The 23,796-nt window shown below is 36.1% G+C and overlaps 3 protein-coding genes and 1 pseudogene across 4 annotated transcripts in view; all 4 read right to left on the bottom strand.

Moving 5' to 3' along the window:
• The window catches only part of LOC107599013 (deoxynucleotidyltransferase terminal-interacting protein 2-like), an 11,665-nt gene extending 10,890 nt beyond the window's left edge, over nucleotides 1-775 (bottom strand). For both annotated transcript variants that reach the window (XM_016290502.1, XM_016290503.1), the window contains exon 1: nucleotides 638-775. In XM_016290502.1, coding sequence (XP_016145988.1) covers nucleotides 638-712 — 75 coding nt within the window. In that variant the 5' untranslated portion in view covers nucleotides 713-775. The remainder of the gene's footprint in view (nucleotides 1-637) is intronic.
• Nucleotides 776-1,728: 953 nt separating this feature from the next.
• On the bottom strand, nucleotides 1,729-11,381 carry LOC107599012 (glutamate--cysteine ligase regulatory subunit-like). Its single transcript, XM_016290501.1, has 7 exons — nucleotides 11,075-11,381; nucleotides 5,537-5,602; nucleotides 4,927-5,011; nucleotides 4,785-4,841; nucleotides 2,331-2,533; nucleotides 2,130-2,244; nucleotides 1,729-2,000 (listed from the first exon to the last, which is right to left on the bottom strand). Exons 1-7 carry the CDS (start codon nucleotides 11,195-11,197, stop codon nucleotides 1,828-1,830), a joined length of 822 nt encoding a protein of 273 aa, XP_016145987.1. The 5' UTR covers nucleotides 11,198-11,381; the 3' UTR covers nucleotides 1,729-1,827.
• Nucleotides 11,382-12,007: 626 nt separating this feature from the next.
• Nucleotides 12,008-18,410, bottom strand: slc5a9 (solute carrier family 5 member 9). The gene is made up of 10 exons (XM_016290530.1): nucleotides 18,404-18,410; nucleotides 18,203-18,304; nucleotides 18,024-18,104; nucleotides 17,727-17,932; nucleotides 17,496-17,631; nucleotides 17,178-17,285; nucleotides 16,430-16,580; nucleotides 15,919-16,087; nucleotides 14,153-14,368; nucleotides 12,008-12,474 (listed from the first exon to the last, which is right to left on the bottom strand). The coding sequence occupies exons 1-10, from the start codon at nucleotides 18,408-18,410 to the stop codon at nucleotides 12,154-12,156; spliced, it is 1,497 nt and encodes a 498-aa protein (XP_016146016.1). The 3' UTR covers nucleotides 12,008-12,153.
• A 1,405-nt stretch (nucleotides 18,411-19,815) lies between these two features.
• Nucleotides 19,816-23,478, bottom strand: LOC107599060 (spermine oxidase-like; annotated as a pseudogene).
• Between the last annotated feature and the right edge of the window lie 318 nt (nucleotides 23,479-23,796).

Genomic DNA, 23,796 nt, shown 5'->3' with positions numbered 1-23,796 from the left:
ATTTTTCTGTATTGCTTTATTGCATTTAAATGTTCAGTTATTTTTGTTATAAGAAAAAAGTTATTAAACCGGTTATACTGTATTATGACAGCACTTTTTTAAAACTACATTTCAATACCGTGATAAAAGTATGAGCAATTAATCGCAACATGAAAATTTGATACAGGCATATCCCTAATACAGCCACATGTTTTGCCAGAAAGGATTAAATTACTTACGATTCACCCAAAACATATGGTCACTTTATAGAAAACTAATATAATTCTCATTTATGTATACATATGTGGAGGGGGTGGCAAGATGTTGTGCATAACAGGAGTATCGCACATGGTGATACTGCCCTATCTGCTGCCCAAAGCTACACATGCAGCCCACGACTGTCTTATTTGTTTACATAACTCTCAAGTCGAAGAATGCAAAACTGACGACACAAAATACGAAGGATTTACGACATTACAAAGAATAAGACATTATCTTTTTGAATACGAACGTGATTTGTTAGTCAACAAGTTTCCCCAGAGTTGCTCGGGCATGTATGAACACATGCGGCGACTCATTTCTGCACGAAAATACATACAACACTGCAATTACAAGCACACACTGGCGCTTCCGGAAACTACTTAAGTATCCTACATACCGTGGCGCCAGAGTTTTCATCGTTAGTATTTTTCACAGGGGAGCCCACGCGTGTTCCTCTCCTGGTGGCCACCATCTTGCCACTATGATGAGGTTAGACGCACTTCCGCCTGCGAGACGCGTTCTCCGGATGCGCAGGCGTGACTAATCGATGCAGGAAAGCATCGCGGAGCAGTTTTGAGCGTTGGGCGAGTTGCAAATAATGATATGGATTTCTGTCTTCTTGAGACACTATTAAAATTAATTCATACATTCATTAATGGAAAAAGAAAAACTTCAGTTTGCGTTAGGTCTCAGGAGGATATTGCTTACATCTAACATATAAATATTGAAATGAAAGAAACCCAATGTCCATGTTTCGTTTTTCAATTCCGAAGTTTATAAACCACATTAAAAATGTTTAACACAATATGGGAAAATAGTAATTACATGTACAGTACATAAAAGAAAAACTCTATTATACGATTGGCTCCAAAAGGAACCGTCATTACAATGAATAAATAACACAGGTAAAAATATATATTCTGACTCTTCGTTGGATACTGGAACTATAATCATTATTCCTATATACAACGAGTTAATGCCGTTCATGCCATGCATGTTTACAGCCTCCCATACGGTTACATATTTGAATATTTCTTTTTATCAGATAAGCAAGGCATTTTGTTTACAAAGGGATGCAAAAGAGATAGAATCATCTGTTGAAAACGGGTAAGAAAACATTTAGTGAACATTCCAAGCAAAGCATCGATCAAAATAAATTATACAAACTTAAAATGCTAACAGGACTTAAAATGTAACATTAAAATTTAAAGTAAAAAATACAACTATATGGCCCACTCTTTTTTTAAAAAAAAGTGGTTAACATTTTTAAATAAAACTTAATCTTAATAATCTTAATCTGATGTCCTATCAACCATTGTTTTATATTAAATTTTTACCCTTTTGAAAAATACAGAGAATTAAACCAGGCCAGGTCAGGAAAAAGAGAGGCACTTTGCATTTATCTACAAGAACAGATAGCTGTCTAAATATTCTAAATCATGAGGGAAAAGTGGGTCGAGTGAATTTTTGTTCTTTTGAAAATTCAGATTCACTTTAGTGTGTTGACAAAAAAAACACCTGTAAAATATGCATCAATGATGTAGTAGCTCCCTAAATTTGAAGGAAACCCTGTTCAAACTGGACATGTTAAAGGTTGTTGCCCTTTTTAGCATGAACAATGTAGCCTTTTGCTTTTATGATGCCTCTGCTCTTGACTATGATGGAGTACCGTAAGACCCACTCCAGCCTCCAATCGTCCACCTGCAGGTCCTTACTGCTCCCTTGCACTGCTTCCTGGAAGCCTGCTGCACTGATTAGCTCTAGAGAAAGAAGAAATATTGGCATCATTAGGTTTCCTGCACTGTTGCTCATGCAGTTTCATAATTAAATTGCAGAACCAGTTCGTGCACGCAGTCATCGAGCTCAATGACTCAGCATAAAATACACACCTTTGGGGTCATTGTGCGTAAGCAATTGTATGTCGAACTCTTTAGCAAATGCAGTGAGGTCTGGAGGCATCACACAGCACGAGGCCAGATTCACCTGATTACTACTTGGCTTTACCTGCATAGCATGAAAGAGCACAAAAATACATGGTAAATAATCAATTATTCTGTTATGTGCAGAAGAAATGCACACTCACAGCAGACCTGAGCCCAGTTATACAGCTGCTCTAAAAGAGTTTTGTCCAAGTCGGACGTGCCGATGGCAGCGATCTTCTGGCTTTGCACAAGACTTTCCAGCTCCTCCCACAGCGGCTGCAGGTGGGTCAGCGTCTGTGCCTCACCCTCGGGGAGAGGCGGTGGAGCAATGATCACAGAGTCCAACTGAGATACGCCTAACGAAAGACAAGCTGAACAACACAGAGAAGAGGAGAGTGGGTTATGGTCAAATCAACTGAAATTAATATTCACATACACTACCGTTCAAACATTTGCGCTCAGTAAAAAGAAAAAAAATTATTCAGCAAGGATGCATTGAATCGCTAAAAAGTGACAATAAAGACTTTCACACGGTTACAAAAAGTTATTTTGAACTTTCTATTCATCAAAGAATCTTGAAATAAATGTATTATTTTTTCCAAAAAAATATCAAACAATGTTTCTTGAGCACCAAATCAGCATATTCGAATGATTTTTGAAGGATCATGCGACACTGAAGACTGAAAATTAATGCTGAAAATAAGCTACATAAAAAAATAAGTTATTTTTGGTATTAAAAATCTGTCTAAATATTTCAGTTTTGATGTATTTTGATCAAATAAAGCAGTTTTGGCGAGCAGAAGGGACTTCTTTCAAAAAGCAGTGTATATATTGACTAAGTGACTTGAAAGTGTATTGACAAACTGATTTGGTTAAAAAAATAAAAAAATACTGCTACTTAGGTATATTTGATGCCACTTGTTTAAAATGATGGTCATTATTGAAAATTTTTGTATGAATTTTATTTCTAATCTTCAAAAATTTGTCATATCATGAGGATGTTGCTGATTTCTTATTCTAAGGGAGCATTTATTAGGTGAACAAAATATTCTTTTAATTAATTATGGGTCATAATTAAGGGTCAGAGAGGGATCATTTAAAAAAAATGACCATGATAATAAGAGGACCTCAGGGAAAAAAATATATATACAGCAGGTAAAATAAGTATTGAACATGTCACCATTTTTCTCAGTAAATGTATTTCTAAAGGTGCTGTTGACATGAAATTTTCACCAGATGTCAGTAACAACCCAAGTAACCCACACACACAAAGAAAACAAAACAAGTAAGTTCAGAAATTAAGTTCTGTGTAATAAAATGGAATGACACGGGAAAAGTATTGAACACATGAAGAAAGGGAGGTGCAAAAAGGCATGGAAAGCCAAGACACCAGCTGAAATCTATCAGTAACTAGAAAGCAATCCTGCCCCTAGTCAGTGGAAATTAATATTAGTTGGTTCAGTCCCAACACATACAGTACCAGGATGATGAAGATGAAACAAGAGTGGACATTTCAGTTTCAAATGATCCAAAACACAGCCAAGGAAACTCTCAATTGGTTTCAGAAAAAGAAAGTAATGCTGCTAGAATGGCCCAGCCAATCACCTGAGTTGAATCCAATAGAAAATAAGAACTAAAGATCAGAGTTCATAGAAGAGGCCCACAGAACCTTCAAGATTTGAAGACTCTGTGGAAGAATGGGCCAAAATCACACCCGAGCAATGCATGCTACTAGTTTCTCCATACAGGAGGCGTCTTGAAGCTGTCATTACCAACAAAGACTTTTGTACAAAGTATTAAATACATTTCAGTGGTTCAATACTTTTTCCCTGTGTCATTCCATTTTATTACACCGAACGTAATTCCTGAATTTATTTGTATTGATTTCTTTGTATGTATGGGTTACTTGGGTTGTTACCAACATCTGGTGAAAATTTAATGTCAACAGCACCTTTAGAAATATATTTCCTGGGAAAAATGGTGACGTGTTCAATACTTATTTTACCCGCTGTATATATAATGTGATCCCTTTCAGTACTAATTTTCATATTTACATGGAGCCTTAAACATCTCAAATACGCTCTTAGTATGTTCAATTCAGTTAGATTAGGGTAAATCTACATAAACAGTTTTACCTAATTAAACATAATAATATTCATATACAGTGGGGCAAATAAGTATTTGATACACTGCTGATTTTTCAAGTTTTCCCACTTACAAAGAATGGAGAGATCTGTAATTTTCATCATAGGTACACCTCAACTGTGAGAGACAGAATTAAAAAAAACCTGCTGCAGTGTGTGCAAACCTGGTCAAGAACTACAGGAAGCGTCTGACCTCTGTAATTGTAAACAAAGGTTTCTGTACCAAATATTAAGTTCTATTTTTCTATTGTATCAAATACTTATTTCATGCAATAAAATGGAAATTAATTATTAAAAAATCATACAATGTTATTTTCTGGATTATTTTTTTTGATTCGGTCTCTCACAGTTGAGGTGTACCTACGATGAAAATTACAGATCTCTCCATTCTTTGTAAGTGGGAAAACTTGAAAAATCGGCAGTGTATCAAATACTTATTTGCCCCACTGTATACAGCATCACATTAAACAGAACTTACCCATGTCCACCGCACTTCTGATGGATGAACGGTCTGACTCAGTGAGAAAAAGCTTGACTGTAAAGACATTTAAACATATTTAATAACATGCACATGCACTGCAACAGCATTTTTTAATGCATTAAGGATCAGTAATCTTCACCAGACACTTTCAGCTCCTCTCTCTCCTCTGGGGTGATGGCCTCTGTGTTTTCTGGAATAGTGCAGTCCAGAATGCTGGGAAGCTCCTGAGAAGAAAAACAAAGGTAATTGCAAAACCATGCTATCATGGAAAGTATCCAGTCACTTACTGGATTAGAGTTGCATAATTTTTTGGCAATCTTGCGTCTATGGAACTCACTTACCTTTGCATGTGAAAACATTAGACACCTTGTTAATGGACTGCATGAAAGCAATGCATCAATAAGCCTCAGCTTTTGTGTGCTAAGACCTTTACTCTCTACTTGCTGAGCTCTCAGGCAGAAAGAGCCAGAGCAGAGGCACAGTGGCCCCATGCCATGAACAATCACCATAACAACTGTCTTTTCATCCCACTGCCTATATATGCTTTAATGGTGCAGAAGAGGCAGCCGGTTTGCTTTCCCACAATCCACAGCGTGCTCAACTGTTTATGTTCAGTGGGTCTGATTACTTCATGCAACTGAAATCTTTAACATGTCAAAGATGACATTTGTTTAGCTTAAAACGGCTTGTTTAGAAGTTCTCAAGGTTTCCTTTTTCACTTTCGTAATGAGTGTCATGCAAGGTCTTACAGAGTCAAGAGATGACGGCATTGTGGCAAACCACTCGCTCAGCGTGCCTTGGATGCAGTCTTGTAGCTGTGGATTCAGAAAACATTGAAAAACATTCAAATTATGAAACATAAATACAACATCTTGGCAGCCTTTCAAAAACATATTTCAATATTTATATTCATAGACACTTTTGGCTTTTGCCCCTGTAGGCTTTTAGAAAAGTCTAATAAAAAAAAAAATGCATAATTTAATTATGTATTTTTTAACATATATTCTAAGATTATATATCACATCTAAGATTATATATTATGTGTAGAAATTCTAATAAAAGAACAGCATTTATTCAAAATAGAAATCTGTAACAATATACACTACCGTTCAAAAGTTTGGGGCAAGTCATTTTTCTTCTTTCTTTTTTTTAAAGAAATAATTTATGAAATTAATAATAGTATAATAGTAATATGGATGTTTTAAATTGATTAAAAAAAAAGTGATAGTAAACACTTATATTGTTGGAAAAGATTTCTATTTTTTTTTTTATTCATCAAAGAATCCTGGAAAAAATAAAAAAAAAAGTATCACAGGTTCCAAAAAGAAAAAAGCTTTGCATCACAAGAATAAATTATTAACTAATAATTTAGAATAATAAGAATAAATTATTTTATTAAAATGGAAAACATTTATTTTAAATTGTAATAATATTTTGCAATATTACAGTTTTGTTCTGTATTTTTGATCAAATAAATGCAGCCTTGGTGAGCATGAGAGATTTCTTTCAAGTCTTACTGATCCCAAACTTTTTGAATGGCAGTGTGTTTGTGTGTATAAACATGAAATAAAATGAAACATTTTATATACCTAGTGTACTGTAGAAACACCCTGTTATAGACTGTTGAGCAAAAAGGTTTAAGACATCATTAACATTCCAGGTATAATCTTGCAATACCATCTACAATCTTCACATATACATGGTTAAACATTACTAATACACTTGTGTGGGCTTGAACAATAAGCCTCGGTTTTATGATGGATGTCAGAAAGGTTTTAGCCAGTAGCTATAGAAAATGCAGTCATTTGTCAGACATCTGTTGAGATTATAAGACATCAGCATGACATTGCATCATTCTTCATTCCAGCATGTCAGAGGTCAGATCACATTTAATTCTGTACATCTTCTGTGACGGGTCTAGTGAGTGTTACTAGGCAGAAGCACTGCTTGTATGCACAGCTACAACTAAGGATGGCAAAACAAAGCCCTGGGGTCTCATTTATAAAACTCTCTGTAGATTTCATCCTAAAAGTGTACGTAGGCACAAAAGCTAGATTTTGCGTATGCGCAAAAATTTTCAGATCATCAGATCAGACCATGTGTATGCCAGAACCTGTGCAAAAATCCCTTTATAAGTCCCAGTCAGGGAAAGATTGTGCGTACGTGCATCTCCACCCCGACTCCTCCCCGAAATCACTATATATGGCGCTTACAACGCCTAGTTTTACTATGCATAACCTCATCTGCATATCATTTATATGCATATTCCCATCCACGTGACACCATGTTTAACACTATCAAATGCTGCGTTCAAGTCCTCCTGGGACGTTCGTACTTACGAGTTGACAAGTCGTAATTACAACGTCAGGTGCGTTCAAGTCAGTTTAGTCGGCACAAGATGGCGGTGTACCTTCTTTTAATAAATTACAAGAAAATACAACAGGGTCTGCATTTTTTTACTTGGATTTCAGCTGTGTAACAAGAACATGACCAATTTAAGTTTATAGGACAACTTAACTATCAATTTAAACAAAAAATTTACCGTCAACTATACGTTGCATCCATCGATTCCGCCATGTTTCTCATTGACACGCCCCCAACTCGGAAACTCGGGGCTTAAAGAAAATTTCGAGTTTCCCACTCATAATAACGACTTTGTGGTGTGTTCAACTCGTAAATACGATCTATCCGACATGACTTGAACACACAAAAGGTACAAGACATTAAAGTCTGCGTGAACAGGAAGTTGCTGCCGACTTTATTTCAGTGTAGTGACGTATTTCCAGCTGAAACGGAATATTGAATAGAGGGCATGGTTTAATTTTTACGCTCCTCCTCTCTGTTTCTCAACCTTGGAGGGGTGTGTTTAAGGATATTCTGCCCAAGCCGTCAAACTGACGTCATCAGAAAAGGAATGCCATTCCAGAGCAGAAGCAAATTTCAGATTTTGATTAAAGATCACGAAAACAAACAATTTTTTTCAGCGGATTAACTTGCATGGATTAATTGTTCACATCAAGACTAGCAATGTGCGCTAGTAAATTAAATAAAGTCAATTTTGATTTCATGCCGACTTTAAGGAAATATAAGATACGGACTATAAATGCCATTTGTGCCACACATACATTTTTATTGCTAAAAATCATATTTTCCGCCATAATATCGAAGTAAGTGCGCATCATTGATCATTGTTCTCACTAAAAATATTTTCTCATAACATGAGATGTGCAGTTTGTCTTTAAAGATCAATTATTGTGCACCTATAGCCAGGAGCGGACTTACCCATTAGGCAAAGGTAGGCGACCGCCTTGGGCCCCCAAAAGCCAAGGGCCCCCTAAAATGCTTTTCATATAGAATATGCGCATTAAGTGTGGACACGTGAACGTTTGCTGTTTATGGTGTTTATTACCACGACAACTGTCCGAGTCAGTGGCGTCTGCAGGTGTACGGCACTGTGAGTACCATGAGCGCTCAGACTGATCTGAGATTTCCCCCGCAAACATTTCAGCAGCTATTATAGGCCTGTGTGTCCCGTATTTCTGTCGACTGAACCCATGCTGTTAATTATGAATTTATCAGTCGTTTGCATGCCAAAGTCAATTTCTGCATAGAAATATTATGCCAAATACAATCAGAAAACCGTGCTATACGCACTTTCATGAGATCGGGTTAGCCTACAACAATTAATTTGTTGGCTATTTTACAAATGGGAATACAACAAATTCATGACAATGTTTACATTCAGGCTACCCATAAAATTTATAGTGAAAAGTAGTTTAAAAGCGTCTGGAATGCAATAAAGTCATTTTAAAGCTGTTTTTTAAAAGCATTTGCAGCATGGATAAAAAAAATATAAATAATTAACATATCATACAAAATTGCGTTGCAGCAAATCCTTCACATTTTAAGGTATTCAGAACAGAGCAACATAAAAAGCAGAAAAAGCAGCTATACAATTATAGGACAAAGTTTTACATATATGCCATTATAATTAGTGTTTTATTTTTTAACTGTACGGAATTATAAAATAAAACGCAAATTATAATCGGGCCTTCCATCAATTATAGTGATGAAAAAAATGACTCGCCATCTCCTAATTGGATGTGCCTTTAGAGAGAAATGCACAGATTACATAATGAAAGAGTTTATTTTATTAGGAGTCTATTTTCGATTTGAATTATTTCTTTTTAAAGTAGTAATTTAAAGCTTTCTATATATTTTGATCATGTCTGAGTTTAGGTTCATCATTGTGAAGCGCTCCTGTTCAAGACCGAGACGGCAGAAAGCGTTTGTTTTTTTATTTTATAAAAGCACAACGTTTTATTGATATTGTGAGTGTACACAAATAGAACTAGACCCTTTACAGTTTAGAATAATGTATTACTCTTACCTTTATGAGCTAAAATGACTGCGTATTTTAAGTTGTTTCCACTGTTAGAAAAAAAATGCAAGCGATCGCGCTGGCGCTGGCGCCTCCGTGTCCTGCAGAGCGCGCTTCAGCTTCCACTGTCCGCAAAAGATTGGATATGCACATTTATATAGGTTAAACATTTAAATTTATACTTGAACTGTTTTATATATAGATTGTATTTTAGGCAAGTCCTGATGATTTGAGAAGGCTAAATTGATCAAACATAGGCTATAGGCTATGATCAATTCACTGTCTGCCGCTGACCTTTACTTAAATGTTTTTTACTAATCCAAATGTTTTTCTAAATTTACTTTATAAAAAAATCGAAAATAAATATATTCACTTTTCCATTACATACAAAACTGAACTATTTTAATAGCTGAAACAGTAGAATAAGCTGTTTTTGGGAAAAGGGGAAAAAAGACGGGCTAGGGCCTATATTTGAGGCCCGTGCAGGGCTCTTATCCACTTCATCCAACGCTGTTTTGTTCTCATCTGTGTTGCATCTCATCGCATGCTCTTGATATGTATTTTAGGTGTGTAAATGTATAATTGCCTTTTCATTATTTTTTCAGTTTTATTTAAATTTGTAGTTAAAACAACTAAAAATAAATGTATTTTAAAGTTTAGAATTAGACAGCCTAATGCTTCCGCTTACGCAGGCTTACGCTGAAAACAACAAAATGGAACCTCAAGGTTGATCTAGGAAAATGTGTGCAAATGTATAGGGCCCCATTCCTATATTTTGCCTGGGGCCCCCAATTCACTAAATCCGCCCCTGCCTATAGCACTCCTCGCTGTCATTAAAACATAACATACCACAGGAAAAGTAATCAAGCGTATCCACATATCCACTACAAATAGGCTGTCTAAATTCATATAAATTTGGTTTAACTTCTGAGTAATGACTTCATGTAATTTCAGTGCTTATCTCCATTAATGAAAGGGAAATGTTTAATGTAAATGTATATGATGAAATGAAAACAGTTTTATAATCGTTGTTTACTTCATTACTTTTCTCTCTCCAGGAAAAACAAGTCCGTATGCATGGATCAGAGTTTGCGAGCAGGTGCTCAAATTTTCCCGTCAAGTTTGTTTTTTATAAATCCCACCTTTTGCGTAAGAAGTGGCGTAACTTACGCCTCTTTCAGGGCAGGTTTTGTGCGTACGCAACGGTTAAAATTGAGGCCCCTGATCATTTGAACGTAAATGCAACAACAGTGCGATGCACTGCAATTTCTCATACCACATTTTGCATACAGTGGCATGTCATGAGCAGCACGAGCCGAGGCAAGCTGGCCATTGACGTCATTAATATGGAAGCAGACGAATCATTATGTGAGCCGACTCAATCTTAATGATTCGACCGAACCGATTCGCAAAGCTTTCGGTTGTAAGGTGGATGTCATGCTGAAACATAAAAAAGAAACTTAGAAGTTGGAACCATTTTTTTTTCGAACAGGAATGCCAGTATGTAGAGGAAAAGTAGGTATAATTAGGCTAATCATGACAGAATCCAAATACAAAACAAATGTACACAAAATCCAGTTTATACAACTAAAACAACTCATGTTTCAGAATTTATATTGAAAATATACTTATTTAACTTTTTTTTTTTTAAACGTTCGTAAATGATGCGTGCGAACGTCTAGGAACACTTGAGTGACATCTCAAATGATTCTGTGAACCGGTTCGGTGAATGAACCGTCCGAAGGAATCGATGCTTTAAAAAAGAACCGGACTTAACATAAATAATGGGGTGTCCGTGGCTGAACTCATTCACCGAGCAATATCACACTATAAAACATGCCGTACCCATGCTGCCGAAATGGACCAATGTCCACCATTAGCACTGCAAACTCAAGTCACAACATACCTCCTCACTAGGTGAAGACGGACATTTCTTCTTAAGTCGACTGCGGTTGACTAAATTCCCCGTGTGAAGCTTCAGGGTTGTCGCGTGATTAAAAAGCCGCTTTGCGTTTACATGAGGCTCCATTGCTCCGTAAAAATCGGTGACTGGAAACAAGTGTTGTCTATGTAACTATTAACCGTAGAATGCCCTCGGGTACGATGTTACCTTCTCTCTCGAGTGCACTAAACAGTGTAGTATGACTTTGCACTTGTAGTTCATTCAAATAGAGAGGAGGTTAGAGCAGAGAGTTTCACGCCCACAATAAGAATATGGATGAGTTGCGCTGGAAAACCTGGCGAGGATCAGCCCGACGTGGATCGGACGAGTGATTCAAAGGTCACGGTCAATCTTTCTGAGGCCCCCTATTGTCCAACACAATATTCAAAGGACCCCATGTAAACAGAGACATTTCCTCTGCCTCTTCTTAAGAATGATAACAAAGCTACTGGCTTTCAAGCTTTTTTATTTATAGAAACAAGAAGCGAATCAAAAGAATCCTAATAGTACCTTAAGTATCTGTTCACTTCTGCATGTTCAACAATGAAAACAATCCACGAAGGGACAAACTAAAATAAGAAATATTGAAGTTTTTAGCCTTTTTGATAAGTTATATAGCCTACTATTAAAATAACTTAAAAATATATAATTATGTAAGTCATTTACAGCCTGGTGAGGCCCCACCCCTGGGTGGGAACGATTACGAGGCCTCTTACCTATTATGCTTGGTCATTATGACACAGCATGCATTATTACAGTATATATATTTTATTATTACCACTGTGACAGTGAACCGTTTATAATAAACTTTAAAAATTAAAGGTTAGCCTAATTCAAAACCTGACTCTTTTTCAAATAAAAATCAACTCATCAAAATAACAGCAAAGATGTGCCATTCATAATTGTTATTTATTAAGCGGGGAAAAAAGACATTTACAGTAAATAAAATGAGAGCATGTAAGTGCAGACAACCAGATGTGTTTTTCATCAGTACTGGCGAGTTTCTTACAAAAAAAAGTGCCATTCAGAACTTTATAGTACATTCACGCAAAATACCCCCAGAGAAAAACACTGGCAGTGAGTAAAATGAGGGCATTAACATTGCAGACAATCTTCCAGGTGTGGTCTTCTTCAATACTGGTGAGTTTCCTTTCCAGAGCCTGCCGTTCCTCCTCACTCATCTCTTGTTTAGCCGCATGGGAGAGACCACACAGCCACATTCCAGCACGCTTCCACCATGCAGGCGTATCCTCATCTGACCCCTCTGACTCTGTAGTGCTGGGATCAGATCCTCTAGCCCAGGGGTCTTCCAGCTCTACACGCTCCTCCTTACTGTGTCTTGTCCACCAGGTCAAACGAATGAGCTTAAATGAAATATAAGCTCATTATATTAGCAGCTCATATTCAGTGTGTTTCTCCTACAATAGCATTGGAAATATTGTTTTGTGCTTATAAATATACTTTATTTTGATAGTCTAATTTAGACCTTCAACTAACTATAACTTTGTAACTACATGTTAACTACCAGTCATTAGAGTATTAGTATTAGACCATCTGCTTAATATCTGATTATATCTTTATTTTGATGGCCCCCAACAGACATTCTACTGACTATAAGTAACTTAGGAAGTACAGTATATATCAGTTTATTATACTAACCATTCAGTTAGTTTACATAAAGTAGCAAATTAATTAAGAGTTAGTAGCAAAGTTACTAGTTGATAGAATGTCTAAAGTGGACTATTGAAATAAAGTAGAACCAATACATTAATAAATAATACATTATGCATGCTTTCTTTGCTGTTTTTAATGCCAAAAAAAAAAATTTTTTAATACAAATTTAAAAAAGTATTATCTTTATAAATACATTTTCAAAATTAAGGTAGTCAGTGTACATGTTGTTTTGGTACTGTGGGAAGTTAAAGGGTTAGTTCACCCAAAAATGAAAATTAGGCTGTGTTTTACTCACCCCCCGAGGCTTCCTAGGTGTATATGACTTTCTTCTTTCAGACGAAAAAAGTCCTCCTGTAGCAAATCGATGTGTTTTTGTAAGAAAAATAACCATATTTAAAACGTAATAATCAATTTAATCTAGCTTGCGCTCACTGTTGTACACGGAAGCAGCTCCGGGCGGATGATGTATGAGGTCGGTGTTGCGCATGCGCCGCTCAGAAGTGCAGAACATGGCAATGCAGAGGAGAGATCAAAACAAAGCAATGGTCACGAATTAGAAGTACAAAACGAGAATTTGTAAAGAAGAATGTCGGAGGATTTCGATATAAGCCAAGAGGAGACTGGTTTTCCTTTGCTAAAGTAAGGAAACTTTGCTTCCTTTGCTCCTTTAAACAAACGTTGATTTTCATGAGACTCACCGGCACATGCGCAACGCCGACATTTTACGTCATCCGCCCAGAGCTGCTTCCGTGTACAACTGTTGGCGCAAGCTAGATTAAAGTGATTATTACATTTTGAATATGGATATTTTTCTTACAAAAACACATCGATTCGCTACAGGAGTCCTTTGTTCACCCCCCGGAGCCGTGTGAGACACTTTTTTTTATGGATGGGCGCTTTTTATTTAACTTATTTTGGACTGAAGCACTGCAAAACCAGCTGACTGCAATGATAAAGCTTGGAATAGCCAGGACAATTTTTTATATAAATTCGACTGGATTCGTCTGAAAAAAGAAAGTCATATACACCTAGGATGCCTCGGGAGTGAGTAAAACTTAATTTTAATTTTTTTTAAAATTCATTTTTGGGTGAACTAACCCTTTAAAGCTTATTTTTGTGAAGATTTATAGGGGAAGAAATGGTTCATAAATGAAATAAATTTAAATTATCATCATTCAAATTAAACTAAAAAAATCGTTTGATTAGTATGTGATATGTAATTTTTTTTACATTTCAAAATTAAGTGTAGTACATGGAAAGTCCCCAGGTAATTGGGTATGCAGCATTTATCTCCTTTTTGTAAGTTTTGTATAAAAATGGACATAATTCTTTAAATGTGTATGTATTTAAATTGCGATTCATAGTTACATGTTGCTCTGCAATTGGGGCAGTGCAGAGGCTGACAGCAGTGATGATCAGAGCTGTCAGTGCAAGCAGGATGAGAGCAAAATACAGGTAGTGCACATCTTTCAGCAGGGCAGGACGCAGGTCTTCTTCTCCACATGATGGGGTGCTGTACACAAATTCCATTACCATCCTCACAGTGCCCACCACTAGTCCCACCATCAGACCCCAAAAAGCACCCTGTGCAAGATAAAAAGAAAACTTAACTTAAATGTTTTACCAACTGCATCAAGTGTTATAGGCCATTTAACTTTCACTTTATTGCACAGGCACAAGAAAAGGTTAATTAATTCACCTGCTCATTTACTCGCCCCCAGAAGATGGCCATAATGAACACTGTGGTGATGGGAGGTGCCAGGTAGCTAGTAATGGCCTGAATGTAGTCAAACAGTTGTCCACTATTGGCTGTTTGAATGATTGGAATCCATACAATGCTCAGGGCCACTAGCAATAAAATGAACAGCCTGTGGATGTAAATAAACAGCAGCAATTAAGAGCCAGGAGACTCAGATTGTTTCGTGAAATAAAAAGTGTATATTTTGGAAAAGGACAACTGTTTTTAATTTTAATTTGACAGTTTGCATATCAAGTATCTTTTAGCGCCCCAAAACAGGTCAACAAAACCACTCTGATGTGGTTAAACCACTTGGTGGAATTGGTGGTGGACTGTTTCCACTTTCGTTGAATTGGTTTGTATGCTTATAATGAGAGCATTCACTTTTTTAGATACTTCTGTTTATTTTCTGAAAAATATGTTCAAAATGAAAGTGTTCTGAAGTTTTTCCACAAAGCATTTAACAGACTACCTGCCCACTACCATGAGCTCTCTCTCAGAGGCCCGTGGTCGGATCCGTTGCCATATGTCCATGGTGAACAGAGTGCTGCTACTGTTGAATATAGAGGTGAGAGAGGACATGAGTGCTGCCATCATTACAGCAATCATCAGACCTCTCAACCCTACAACACAATTACAGGGAAAGAAAAACGTGTATTAGCATAAGAACAAGAGGAATATCATTGTTGCTCTGTAATCTCTGTTGTAGCAGTGAACCATATATATACAGAATTCTCAATTTCAATGAGGCACTTAAAAAGTACTTTGAAATATGTTTTCCCTTTATGATTTTCAAACTGCCACTCTACTTATCAAAATTGTATTTGAAGGTAAAAGATCTGTGTAGAAAACAAGCTTAAAATTTAAATTTTGGCAAAAGTAACACGAACATGTCACTTAAAAATAAGGAAAGTTAACTATAGAGATATAACAAAATATTTAAATTATAATATCTATTATAATTTATCACAGACATATATTATAATTTAAATATTTTATTATGTATATCTATATATTACATTATATAGATATATATTATCATTTAAATATTTTATTATAATATAATTTTTATACTATTAATGCTATTTAGAATAATTGTTAGTTTGTTAAAACATTTTTTAAAGCATTTTCTTGTCATTAAAATGATCCTAGGTAGTGCACATCTTTCAGCAGGGCAGGACGCAGGTCTTCTTCTCCACATGATGGGGTGCTGTACACAAATTCCATTACCATCCTCACAGTGCCCACCACTAGTCCCACCATCAGACCCCAAAAAGCACCCTGTGCAAGATAAAAAGAAAACTTAACTTAAATGTTTTACCAACTGCATCAAGTGTTATAGGCCATTTAACTTTCACTTTATTGCACAGGCACAAGAAAAGGTTAATTAATTCACCTGCTCATTTACTCGCCCCCAGAAGATGGCCATAATGAACACTGTGGTGATGGGAGGTGCCAGGTAGCTAGTAATGGCCTGAATGTAGTCAAACAGTTGTCCACTATTGGCTGTTTGAATGATTGGAATCCATACAATGCTCAGGGCCACTAGCAATAAAATGAACAGCCTGTGGATGTAAATAAACAGCAGCAATTAAGAGCCAGGAGACTCAGATTGTTTCGTGAAATAAAAAGTGTATATTTTGGAAAAGGACAACTGTTTTTAATTTTAATTTGACAGTTTGCATATCAAGTATCTTTTAGCGCCCCAAAACAGGTCAACAAAACCACTCTGATGTGGTTAAACCACTTGGTGGAATTGGTGGTGGACTGTTTCCACTTTCGTTGAATTGGTTTGTATGCTTATAATGAGAGCATTCACTTTTTTAGATACTTCTGTTTATTTTCTGAAAAATATGTTCAAAATGAAAGTGTTCTGAAGTTTTTCCACAAAGCATTTAACAGACTACCTGCCCACTACCATGAGCTCTCTCTCAGAGGCCCGTGGTCGGATCCGTTGCCATATGTCCATGGTGAACAGAGTGCTGCTACTGTTGAATATAGAGGTGAGAGAGGACATGAGTGCTGCCATCATTACAGCAATCATCAGACCTCTCAACCCTACAACACAATTACAGGGAAAGAAAAACGTGTATTAGCATAAGAACAAGAGGAATATCATTGTTGCTCTGTAATCTCTGTTGTAGCAGTGAACCATATATATACAGAATTCTCAATTTCAATGAGGCACTTAAAAAGTACTTTGAAATATGTTTTCCCTTTATGATTTTCAAACTGCCACTCTACTTATCAAAATTGTATTTGAAGGTAAAAGATCTGTGTAGAAAACAAGCTTAAAATTTAAATTTTGGCAAAAGTAACACGAACATGTCACTTAAAAATAAGGAAAGTTAACTATAGAGATATAACAAAATATTTAAATTATAATATCTATTATAATTTATCACAGACATATATTATAATTTAAATATTTTATTATGTATATCTATATATTACATTATATAGATATATATTATCATTTAAATATTTTATTATAATATAATTTTTATACTATTAATGCTATTTAGAATAATTGTTAGTTTGTTAAAACATTTTTTAAAGCATTTTCTTGTCATTAAAATGATCCTAGTGGACGGAAAATATCAACTAATTGAAAAATCACACAATTATTCTGATAAAAACATAAGGTTGTCATACCCACTGGCATGAGCTCCATAACTAACTTTGGGTAGGCAATGTTAGAGCAGCCCACACTGGCCCCACAGATCTTCATACACTCCTCAGGATCCACACATCCTACTTCATCTAGAGAAATGCACAAACATCACACTACTTACCATAAAAAGAGAGATTTTTAATTTATGCAAATGCTTTGTCGAATGCTGACAGGGGAGATTCAATTGAAATGAATCACTGTACTTAAACCTTTTCATTGGTTTAATCAATGTTCAGGTAACATCTTTCTTAAATCCAGACCATAGATTAAGGGAAATGCAAAGAATGACTGAGTAGTACTTGGGTAGAGAGCTCTGCTGATCATTCCTGGCATAACTATGAAGAACATAGGGAAGACCTTGAGGTAGCCACCGAGTACCGAACCACCTTTGGCATGAGACAGGTTTTTGGCAGAGAGAGACCTTTGCACTATCACCTTTAGACATGAAACAGATGCAATTGCTTGCTGTAAAACTATTTTCTTCTGCCGAATATTAAATCATGCTAAAATCTACAGTATTTTAAATTCACCTGGTCTGTGCACCACACCCATGTGGCCAGAACAGTGAGTCCAAAAATCAGGCCTGGCCAAGGAAGGTCTCCTGTCACTGGATCTCTGAAGATATGAAAGGCATCAGACCGAGGAAGATGACAAGTGGTGTTGGGAACCGTGATAGCAGGTACAGCTCTCTCATACTGAACCAGCAAACCCTCATACCAGCCAACTTTGTCGAATGCTGACAGGGGAGATTCAATTGAAATGAATCACTGTACTTACCTTGGAATAATTAATGAAAGTATAACATTTCATCAGCGAGAGATCTATACCTATGAACATGAGGACAAATGCTCCTATTACCATGATGACGGTCTGTAAGGCATCAGTGTAGATTACTGCTGTCAGCCCACCTGCATTAAAACAAGCCACCAATTAAAGCACCTCAACTAGAATCACATTTAGGCACAAGTTATCTAAAATGTAAGTCACTTATGTGTTGTTTTATTACCAGCTATAGTGTAGAGTGCAGTGACAGCTAACAGCACAACGGTGGAGACGTACAGGTCCCACCCCAGAGACACCTCGATGAATAAAGCCCCTGAAAAAATGTCTGTCTGGACAGAACACCGTTATGATTAACTTATTACACATGTATTACACTTTATTACAACTATGCTAAATTGCTATTTGTTGTTTACTGTTATAGTACACTTCATAGCATACTGTATTGTTGTATGCTATGGTTTAGCATATATATATATATATATATATAAGCACCTGTGGGTGACAACAGCCGGAAGACACCTGTTCAAAACAATAAAAGGACATTACAAATGTAAACATTTCTGAGCATCACTGATGATGTTTATGCTAGCTGCAGTATAACCGAAAAATAATGCACTCACTGTAGCTTCAGCACCTCAATCATTTAGTGCAAAGTCAGATCATTTGTCATTAAGGAAATAGTTAAGAAACCAAAATCCTTCCATGAGCAGGTCTTATAAATTTATGAATTAATATGTTAAAGGGGTAAAATTAGTCACTCTGGCTTTAAAACTAACACACAACTTTAAAAACGAAAATACATTGACTACCACACTATATCAGCGATGAGAGAACTCAATGTGCTATCGGTTCACAACTTACCTAAATATACTCTTGCAAGGCCGGCCAAATGTATTTAAAGCCATGACCATAAAATCTGCAACACTGGAAACGGCTACGTAGTAAATATATTCATAAGTGTAAGAAGATAATAGCAGAACACTTCAGAATGCTGAAGGTCACATCAACAAACGGCATGGAGGTGTAGCAACATAGAATGCTCCCCCTGGAAACTTGTGCTGCAACTTCCAATAGTTCCGCTGTCTGTTCTGTTTGATTTTTGTTTTGTGAAGAAAAAGCGGCTGTTGTTTTTTTCTCTAAATAAAATATATTTATGCAAACCAGCTGCTTACCATTTTAATAATCAAACGACGATTTAGCATGCAATATTTTACCACTGATGATGTTTATGCTAGCTGCAGTATAACCGAAAAATAATGCAATCACTGTAGCTTCAGCACCTCATTAAGGAAATAGTTAAGAAACCAAAATCATTCCATGAGCAGGTCTTATAAATTTTGAATGGGAACAAAAAATATGTTAAAGGGGTAAAATGAGTCACTCTGGATTCGTTTAAAACTAACACACAACTTTAAAAAAAGAAAGTACATTGACTACCACACTATATCAGCGATGAGAGAACTCAATGTGCTATCTGTTCACTACTTACCTAAATATACTCTTGCAAGGCCGGCCAAATGTATTTAAAGCCATGACCATAAAATCTGCAACACTGGAAACGGCTACGTAGTAAATATATTCATAAGTGTAAGAAGATAATAGCGGAACACTTCAGAATGCTGAAGGTCACATCAACAAACGGCATGGAGGTGTAGCAGCATAAAATGCTCCCCCTGGAAACTTGTGCTGCAACTTCCAATAGTTCCGCTGTCTGTTCTGTTTGATTTTTGTTTTGTGAAGAAAAAGCGGCTGTTGTTTTTTTCTCTAAATAAAATATATTTATGCAAACCAGCTGCTTACCATTTTAATAATCAAACGACGATTTAGCATGCAATATTTTATTTAAAAATACAGTGTGAAATTCTGATCATATGTTCAGCTCGTCATAAAAATATACAAAATACACAATATACGATATAAAAAGGTACAATTCACAACAGTAAAAATTTAAAATCAGTCTTTTTTCTTAATTAAAACAGTTTTGTCTGCAAATAAAAGTTTAAATTATTTTATTTTACATAGAGCAGCCTCATGGGGGAAGGCTTGTTGTGATCACATCCTCAGTCGAAAACCTTTTTTCTCTGCCCTGTTATTGGACACCATCAGCCACAGAATAAATTTTAGATTATGAACAGATTTTAACTCTCTAAACTTGTTTGTCCAATGAGGTAGTGGAAGTGGGAGCCACTGTCTTCTTATAATGTGCTGCCAGTCTGTCTGCCTCCCTGTGTCCCGAGAGTAGAGCTCCTTGCACTGTGCCATAAAGAGTCTTCATCGTTGCCTCACCTGCAAACAGGATCTGAAGATCCTGAAACATATGGAGTAAAAAAATCACTTTAATATTTCAATGACAAAGAAAAGCAAATAAAAGGAGGGCCTTACCCCAACCGTCTTTTAAACATAATATTCTTTATCAACACCTTCTGCTTGATAGCCCATAAACCAAAACGAATATTCCATTATTATGTTAAATTCAAAATAATGGTATACACAAAAAGAAACAGAAAAATCACATACTTGGTCAGGATGCCGGCTGCCCACTAGTGGTTGGGCCAATGTGTCCATAACTTGGCCATCAACACCAACAGGAAGGAAAGCGTAGCTTCCTTTTATGAACTTGTTGCTGCGCCACTTAGTGCAGAGTATAGATTTCGGCTGAGGAATGTTTGAACGTCCTTGGGAGTATAGAAAATATCAAAAATACATGATACTTGTAAAAAACAACTTTTCACCAACACATTTTTTACAACTTGTAAAAACCTTAATGTGCTTAACTGGCACATTAGCAAACACTCATAATTAATAAAAGAGGATTCTTTACCAAAGAACATTTTGAGATGATCAGTGATCGCAGTTGAGAGCTCACCATCTGTCATGGTTTCAACCAGGTCAGCTATGTCTGCTGGACACCAACCAATTAAGATATGGCCAAACCTAGAAAAGAGAGAATAATGTTACTACAGCTTTTTGCACCATAAACAATCATAATAATAATGTTAGTACTACTACTACTACTACTACTAATTATTATTATCATTATTATTTAGAATCTTTGAAGCATGGGTTTTGGCTGATTTTCCTACATTTTCCTATTAATTATAGTCAGTGGTGTTTAAGAGTAATTGTATATATCCAGATTTCTCATACAGCATCTATACATGCAAATGTAAAATAATAAATTTAACATATTTAAAATGACTGAAAATTTCACTGTCATTTGATACAACATTAACCTTTCTTTGGGTCTCGGGACAGAAAAGGACTGCACGTACTTGAGCCACTGCATTTTATTGGTGGATACTGAGGCAGGGGTGTCATCCTCATAAATGAGGCTGATAGAACCAACATCATTTTCCCAGAATGCCTCTTCGTACTCCAGAAAGATCTTGGCAATATTGCCAAAGCACAGCTTGTCGATGACCTCCATTTTTTAGGTTGGGAGACTGGGGATGAATAGGCTGGATGCTTGTGCTTTTAGACACCCTTCAAAACATACACACATTCAGACAAAGCTCTCAATTTGCAAAGACAAAATGTATCTCTTACATATATAAATGCGCTCACTTCAGACAGCATCATCCACATAATACTCAGTCCTTATCAACACATACCTAATGAAATGGTCACAATTACATGATCAGCTAGAATCTCTTCTCCATTCTCACAGATAACGCAAACTGGGTACTGGCGGGCTTTTTCTTGAGAAGCAGATTCAGTGTGAGTAGGCAGAGGTTCATTATGAGGAGGGGCAACAGAAAAGGATCCATCCCATTTGATCTTACTAACTTCTCTTTTCAGCAGCAAACGATCTTAAGGAAAGTCCTCCAACAGCATATCCACAAGCTGAAACATTGAACTGACATCCATACACACAAATGAATCATTTAGTGAGCAATAATTGCAAATGAATGTAGATCATCTTCTCAACCCATCATACCCTGCAACATTGAGACTGTCACCCATGTTGATATAATACTGCCAGGAGTCAAGAGAGATCCTGTGGAGGTCTGAAGCTCCAACATCAATCAGCATGTCTTTTGCGACCAAAGCAAAAACACTCTGCATTCTTGGTTTCTGGTCATCGTCTTGCAAGCTGTCAATCACACTCTGGGTTTTTTTCTGCATAGTGTTCACCTAAACTCCTTCCCGTGTTGGAACCACGGTATCGAATGATTTCCTCTCCAGCTTCATATGCACATCTGGCGAAGTTTGCATCTAATTTGTGTCCCTTGTTACTGTAAAATGTTTCTTTGCCCATCTCAGGGATCTGGTTGAGATGGCCAGACTTTTTTAGTAGACAGTAGACAGGGTTTTTTTTCTGACGCCCCATGGATGTACTGCACTCCGGTATCAACACATACATTACCTTTGACACAAAAAGAGAAAGACAGTGACATATGTACTGTTAAATATTAATACAGCATAGAATAGTGCATTACAGTGTCAGAAATTAACCAGGGTTTGTGAGAAAATGTTACAGAATTTGACAGAAATGCCCTAGGTATTTAAAATATGCACAAAAACATATATATTTTATTTCAAAGCCCCGGATTTCCCATTTTATTCTAGGCCTATCCAGTGATGGGTTTTAGGCACTGTATTGATATTTGATTGAATTTATTCAATTTCATGAGTTTTTGGCATAAAATGTGTTAATAAACTTAAAAATAAAAATAAATGCCATTAAAGGTCAGTTCATTGACATTGTCTCTTCATAAATCAGATTTAAAATCACGTTATACAATCTGTTGACATAGCAAAAAAAATATTGTGCACTATTTAATGGAAGTGAAACTAAGTCATGGGTTCATAGATTTCAGCCTCCTCTAACACACAATCATGCATTTATTTGTTTGTTAAAACAATGATCATATAATAAACATTATGAATAATAAATATATTTATCAAAATGAACAAAGCTTTAAAATTATAGTAATCATTTCATTTAATAATACTTTATTATTAATAGCGATTCATTTAATTAGTTATTATACAATTGTAGAATTTGTAATCTTGAAAAACATTTTCTATATATTAACTTTTACTATAATTCAATTCGTGTAAGCTATCGGAGGTATTATAATGCAGGCTGTTCACCTAGAGTTGCAGTAGCTACTCTTCCTCCAAACTTCTCGGACGCTTCCAGCACCGTGACATTATTAAATCCATATTCTTCCAGTTTCTTGGCTGCAGCGAGTCCTGCCACTCCAGCACCAACCACCACAATAGATGGATTCCTGTCTGCCATGTCTATAAAGGATTGAAAAAGTGATTATGATAACTGCAACTTTTCTAGTGAAAACAAAATGCATTACAGTAATATCTATATCTTACACATATTTAGACAGTACAGTTGCTGACATTAATATGAAAGGCTTTTATTGCTCTTGTTGCATTAATTTACAGTTTTACCTAATATTTTATAACTAAAAGTCTACCTACTTTGTAACGGCGCTAAATGCTGACTATCCACCTTTTAGCATGTAGTTCTAGTTCCTGTTTGACCGCTGTTTTTCTGTTTCTCAGGTCGTTGTATGCATATTTGTCCATTAGGGGGCAGAAAATCCTAAGAAATTAAGTCTAATTGTGCACATTTATAATGGACTACACTCTTAAAAATAAAGGTGCTTCACGATGCCATAGAAGAACCTTTTGGTCTAAATGGTTCCATAAAGAACCTTTACCATCTGAAGAACCTTTCTGTTTGACAAAAGGTTCTTTGTGGCGAAAGTAGGTTCTTCAGATTATAAAAAGAAAAGAAAGAGATGGTCCTTTAAAGAACCTTTGACTGAATGGTTCTTTGTGGAACCAAAAATG

This window comes from Sinocyclocheilus grahami, unplaced genomic scaffold, assembly GCF_001515645.1.
Source record: "Sinocyclocheilus grahami isolate Dianchi unplaced genomic scaffold, SAMN03320097.WGS_v1.1 scaffold259.1, whole genome shotgun sequence".
NCBI classification, from domain to species: domain Eukaryota; kingdom Metazoa; phylum Chordata; class Actinopteri; order Cypriniformes; family Cyprinidae; genus Sinocyclocheilus; species Sinocyclocheilus grahami.
Note: the sequence above shows the minus strand (reverse complement) of the source record. Positions and strands in the feature narration are given on the sequence as shown.

What these genes read in the sequence shown, in the direction of transcription:
- LOC107599012 (XM_016290501.1), bottom strand. Translation starts at nt 11,197, where the DNA reads ATGGAGCCTCATGTAAACGCAAAGCGGCTTTTTAATCACGCGACAACC. An exon ending in CAGAAGTGCGGTGGACATGG is followed by an intron (nt 2,534 to 4,784) that starts GTAAGTTCTGTT and finishes TGTGTTGTTCAG; the next exon opens with CTTGTCTTTCGTTAGGCGTA. An exon ending in TACGCACAATGACCCCAAAG is followed by an intron (nt 2,001 to 2,129) that starts GTGTGTATTTTA and finishes TTCTTTCTCTAG; the next exon opens with AGCTAATCAGTGCAGCAGGC.
- slc5a9 (XM_016290530.1), bottom strand. An exon ending in GGGTGTGGTGCACAGACCAG is followed by an intron (nt 17,632 to 17,726) that starts GTGAATTTAAAA and finishes TCATGTCTAAAG; the next exon opens with GTGATAGTGCAAAGGTCTCT. An exon ending in CCCCAATTGCAGAGCAACAT is followed by an intron (nt 12,475 to 14,152) that starts GTAACTATGAAT and finishes ATTTCATTTAAG; the next exon opens with CTCATTCGTTTGACCTGGTG.